Genomic DNA, 5,285 nt, shown 5'->3' on the forward strand with positions numbered 1-5,285 from the left:
TTTTGAAGATAATTTCATTTAAATGTTGACCGCGGCTGCGTCTTAGGTCGTCCATTCGGAAAGTCCAATTTTGGGCAACTTTTTCGAGCATTTCGGCCGGAATAGCCCGAATTTCTTCGGAAATGTTGTCTTCCAAAGCTGGAATAGTTGCTGGCTTATTTCTGTAGACTTTAGACTTGACGTAGCCCCACAAAAAATAGTCTAAAGGCGTTAAATCGCATGATCTTGGTGGCCAACTGCCCATGCATCCCGAAAAATGCACTGTTTGGTGTGGTTTGTACGCTGGTGGAATCATTGGACCGTATTTTTTCAAAGATGCTGTTGGACGCAACGTTACGGTGAATGGCGATCGCTATCGTTCGATGCTAACAAACTTTTTGTTGCCAAAAATGGAAGAACTGAACTTGGTTGACATGTGGTTTCAACAAGATGGCGCTACATGCCACACAGCTCGCGATTCTATGGCCATTTTGAGGGAAAACTTCGGAGAACAATTCATCTCAAGAAATGGACCCGTAGACGGAGGTCGAAGAGGAACCGCGAAGCTCCGAAAAGGTAGCTACGTTACGGTTGATAATAGTTGGGGAGTCCCCAATTCACCAATTTTATCAAAAATGCTTAACGCCCACATAAATGTTGAGGCATGCAGTTCAGTGAGCGCCATAAAACATATCTACAAATATATAAACAAGGGTAGTGATCAAGCTCTTTTCAATTTAAGAAATACTGATCTTTCGAATCCCGTAGATGAGGTACAAACTTATCAGTCTGGTCGGTATGTCAGCGGCAACGAAGCCGTGTGGCGTCTGTTAGGATTTCCGTTGCACGAAAGGCATCCCACCGTGACACATCTCAGCGTGCATTTAGGAAATGGTGAACGCGTTTATTTTAATGAACACAATTTCCACGAACGAATAACTACTCCGCCAAAAACCACTCTATCTGCTTTTTTTGATCTTTGTATCAGAGATGAGTTTGCAAAAACTCTTCTTTATGTCAAGGTGCCGAGGTATTATACTTCGGATGCAAGTAGGAAAACTTGGAAACGCCGCAGTCAAGGTACTTCTGTTCAGGATTGGCCTGGCGTCAAATCTGGAGATGCTTTCGGACGAGTTTATACAGTTCATGTTAGTAACATGGAATATTTTTGTCAACGCATGATTTTACACCATGTGCGCGGACCTACCTCTTTCAATGATCTAAAAAAATACAACACACAAGATTATTCTACATTTCGAGAGGCATGTGAGGCAAGAGGATTACTGGAGAATGATAACCATTGGGATGTGACACTGGAAGAAGCTGCTCAATATAGCTCAGCAGGCAAGATGAGAGAGCTATTTGCTGTATTAGTAGCGACATGTGGTCTTTCAAATCCTCAACAATTGTAGGATAAATACAAAAATGATATGACGAACGATATATTGCACAGATTACAAGAGCAAAACCCCAATGTCACATACAGTGATTTAATTTACAATGAGGGTCTGACAAAAATTGAAGACCAGGTTAAAACATTTTCTGGAAAGGATTTATCAGATTATGGAATGAACAGACCACAGAGAACCGAGGAAATCAGTAGCGATTTAATACGGGAACTAGATTACGGTACTGCTTCCTTACAACAACAGTTAACAGAGTCTGTTCCATGTTTGAACCCAGAACAAAGGTTAGTATTTGACAATGTTGTCAAAAAAATCGAAGATGGCGAAGGGGGTTTGTTATTTTTGCATGCTCTTGGAGGCGCGGGAAATACCTTTCTTTTAAAATTGCTTTTAGCCCAAATCCGAAAAGATAAAGGAATTGCTGTAGCAGTTGCCTCTTCGGGAATAGCCGCCACTCTGCTCAATGGTGGTCGGACGGCACATTCGGTGCTTAAGCTGCCATTAAACTTAGCCCATGAAGAAATGCCAGACTGTAATATAAGTAAAAACAGCGAGCGTGGACGTATGTTGCAGCAATGTAAATTATTAGTTTAGGACGAGTGTACCATGTCCCATAAAAGATTAATTGAAGCTTTAGATCGGACTTTGAAAGACATCAAGAGTAATCCAAATATCAGGGGGGGATGGTGGTACTTTTACCGGGCGATTTTAGACAGACTTTGCCGGTTATCACTTAAGACACCCCTGCAGTTGAAATAAATGCGTGTTTAAAAGCGTCAACGTTATGGATGCACGTAAAAACGTTTAGTCTGTCTACAAATATGAGAGTACAACTACACAATGATGTACAATCTGGACAATATGCTGCTGCTCTTCTTAAAATTGGAGAAGATCGTAGGGCAAAGGATGGTAATGGCATGATTACATTGGATCGTGAATTCTGCAATGTTGTGCATAATCCAGATGATGTAAATAACTTCGTCTATAGCGAACTGCTAACTAATATGAGGAATAGAGAATGGTTATGTGAAAGAGCAATTTTAGCGCCGACGAATGAAATGGTGGGACAGATAAACGAGCAAATTATGTCACGCGTGGGAGGTGATATTGTTGAGTTTTTCTCTGTAGACACTGTAATGGATACTGAACAAGTAAAATTATACCCTGTAGAATTTCTTAATTCCTTAGAACTGTCGGGAGTACCTTCACACAAACTGAGGCTGAAAATAGGCGTTCCTGTCCTTTTGATGCGGAATTTAGATGCACCAAGACTGTGTAATGGCACACGGTTGCAAGTAACACACCTCGGTCGCAATCTTGTAAAAGCAAATCATTATGACTGAAATGGCAAAAGGAGAGAATGTTTTAATCCCCCATATACCCATAATTCCAACAGGTTTGCCATTCCAGTTTAAGAGATTACAGTTTCCGCTGAAAATCGCATTCACAAAGACGATAAATTAAGGTCAGGGGCAAGCATTAAAAGTAGCCGGCATTAATTTAGAAAAGAGTTGTTTTTCTCACAGACAATTATACGTGGCTTGCTCACATATTTCAAGTCCACGGAATCTCCATGTGTTGGCCAGAGAGGGAAAAGCAAAGAACATAGTTTACAAAAATGTACTACAATAATAAGGCCTCTTATTTTTAGCTTCCTACATTATTATACTACTTACGTTAAGTTAGTACTTCCTACTCAGACGATGTTGAGATGTCACACTGTCTAACATCGGGGGTTGGTAGGTAGGTAGTTAGTAGTATTTTAAACCGATTTACATTATTTACTTTTTATATTTATTAAGGAAACATTCGGAGCTATCCATTATGTGCTTAGGTTGCTTTTGAAGAAATTTCGATGTGAAGTTGAGGACCGGAACACTATAGTGGGACATTGTGTCAGGGGATGCGGACGAAGTCGCGGGTAAAAGCTAGCATGTATATATTTCACTTTCGCACTTCGATTGCCACTAAAATTATTTGTTATTGTTATTATGTTAATTTATGTTATTTATTATTGATTTTAATTTGTCTGTTAAAACCGAAGGTGCCTTTCGTTAAAGATGGAAGGACCATGAATAAATGTTGACCCAATTTATTGGGGAATACAAATCACTGTATCTTGAAGTTTCAATTTACACTCAGATTCACGCAAATTTTTTAAAGAGAAAAGATGTCTTTGAGAATTTAAAATGTACAATTTATTTAAAATGATCTTTTGTTTACAGAATAATAGTTTAATTAGCTTATTGCGTCGAACTGTGTTGGATCGCTATAAGTCGGCGCGGGTGGAACGATGTCGATCGAAGCAAGTGCGGCACAGTGTCGAAAATTAGCTTAAATGGATGTTGATGTGAGAAATGTAAAAAACGAATGTGTCCGCTTTTCCTTGTGCCCTGCCTTTATGATTAGTGGGTTGATTGATGTAGAAGTGTGGTGAGTTATGTTGAGTGGTAATGTATTAGTATGGTGTCATCAGATGGGGAATTGAGTTGTGTTTAATTAGGGTGTGCCAGTTTTCCCAGGTAGAGTGGGGGCAGGCTGAACTCATTTAAACACTTCTCTAAGAACGATTTAATTTTTGAAACAGTTTAAAGGCTTTTCTGTCGTATCTCGTTTTGTAAGGCGTTTACATTTCGCCGTGATTGGGCATTCGCCATATAATTTTCTTTGCCTGGTGTGCAGAACACTTTTGCGTTGGGTTCAGCAATTAATGCCTTCCATCGTCTGATTTTTACATTCGTGATTCTATCTGAGACGGCAAAAGTAAGGGGCTCATCAGTGAAAGTATATTATTTTTGCAATTTACCTAGAGCCCACACAATAGCTAACAATTCTAGCTCATTCGTGGCTTAGTGTGTCTCGCTTTTCTTTAGCTTGCGTAAAACCATGGAAACGGGTCTGCCCCTTGAGACATGCCTGCACTAATACTATCTACGGAGGCGTCAGTAGTTAGATCAAATTTTTAGATCCTGTTTGAAATTTGGGTACATAATTATGACAACTTCTGATGACAGGATATTCCCCAATCTTTCGAAAGCATTACGTTAAGTTTGGTCAAACTCAATTGGCTATATGCTTGCCCTCTGAACCATTTTCTCCTTTGAGAATGTTGGTCAAGAGCCTTGCTATTGCTGCGAAATCCTTAATGAAACAAACCCCTATAGTAACTAGCTAAACTCAGAGACCGCAAGCTGAACAGATTTTTCGGCTCAGCATACTATTGTATCGCCCTGACATTTTCAGGGTCAGTTTTAGCTCTGTTTTGGGTCACTAGAAAGCCCAAGAATTCGACGCTCTCTTTAAAGAACTAAGATTTTAAATATAGAGTCGTAAACAATTTTGTCTTTTCTATGTTCGCTAGGGTCATTGGGATACTTGACATTGGGTATCGGTCGGCTATAGCTCGTTCATTTAGCTTCCTTAAGTCGATTACCAACCGTTTGTTTCGGTTTCTATTGCTGTTAAGACCTTTTTTGTCAACAATCCAGAGTGGACTGTTGTATGGGGACTTTAATGGTCTAATGATACCATCTTTAAGTAACTGTTTGAATTCGTTGTTTACAAAATCTGAAACTCCCTTAGGGTTAGGGTATAGTTTATAATATATGGGCTCGCCGTCTATAGTGCGGATTGTAACAATGGCTGAGGTATTGAATGGCAACGCCTTGATAGAGATCGAAAACACTTTTATTTTCTTAAGTGTCATGCTTTTGAATTCCTCTGTGACGGATGTTGGCAATATTATGTTATCCAAATATGAGAAGTTTACCCTGTCACAGTAATGATACTGCAATTGCTCGGATTTGTTATTGTAATTTATAGTGTTGTTACGTAAGTTCAATGCTATTCCTGTTTGCGTTAACAAGTCGAATCCTATATTTTCATAAGGCACTTACTAGT

General features: G+C 39.5%; 1 protein-coding gene across 1 annotated transcript; it reads left to right on the forward strand.

The window, feature by feature from the left end:
* The first annotated feature begins 2,206 nt into the window (after positions 1-2,206).
* Positions 2,207-2,728, forward strand: LOC126765850 (uncharacterized). The gene has a single exon (XM_050483532.1). It carries the CDS (start codon positions 2,207-2,209, stop codon positions 2,726-2,728), a length of 522 nt encoding a protein of 173 aa, XP_050339489.1.
* Positions 2,729-5,285: the final 2,557 nt, after the last annotated feature.

Source organism: Bactrocera neohumeralis, unplaced genomic scaffold (genome assembly GCF_024586455.1).
Source record: "Bactrocera neohumeralis isolate Rockhampton unplaced genomic scaffold, APGP_CSIRO_Bneo_wtdbg2-racon-allhic-juicebox.fasta_v2 cluster11, whole genome shotgun sequence".
Lineage (NCBI taxonomy): Eukaryota > Metazoa > Arthropoda > Insecta > Diptera > Tephritidae > Bactrocera > Bactrocera neohumeralis.

Coding starts and splice junctions, on each gene's coding strand:
- LOC126765850 (XM_050483532.1), top strand. CDS start 2,207: ATGAGAGTACAACTACACAATGATGTACAATCTGGACAATATGCTGCT.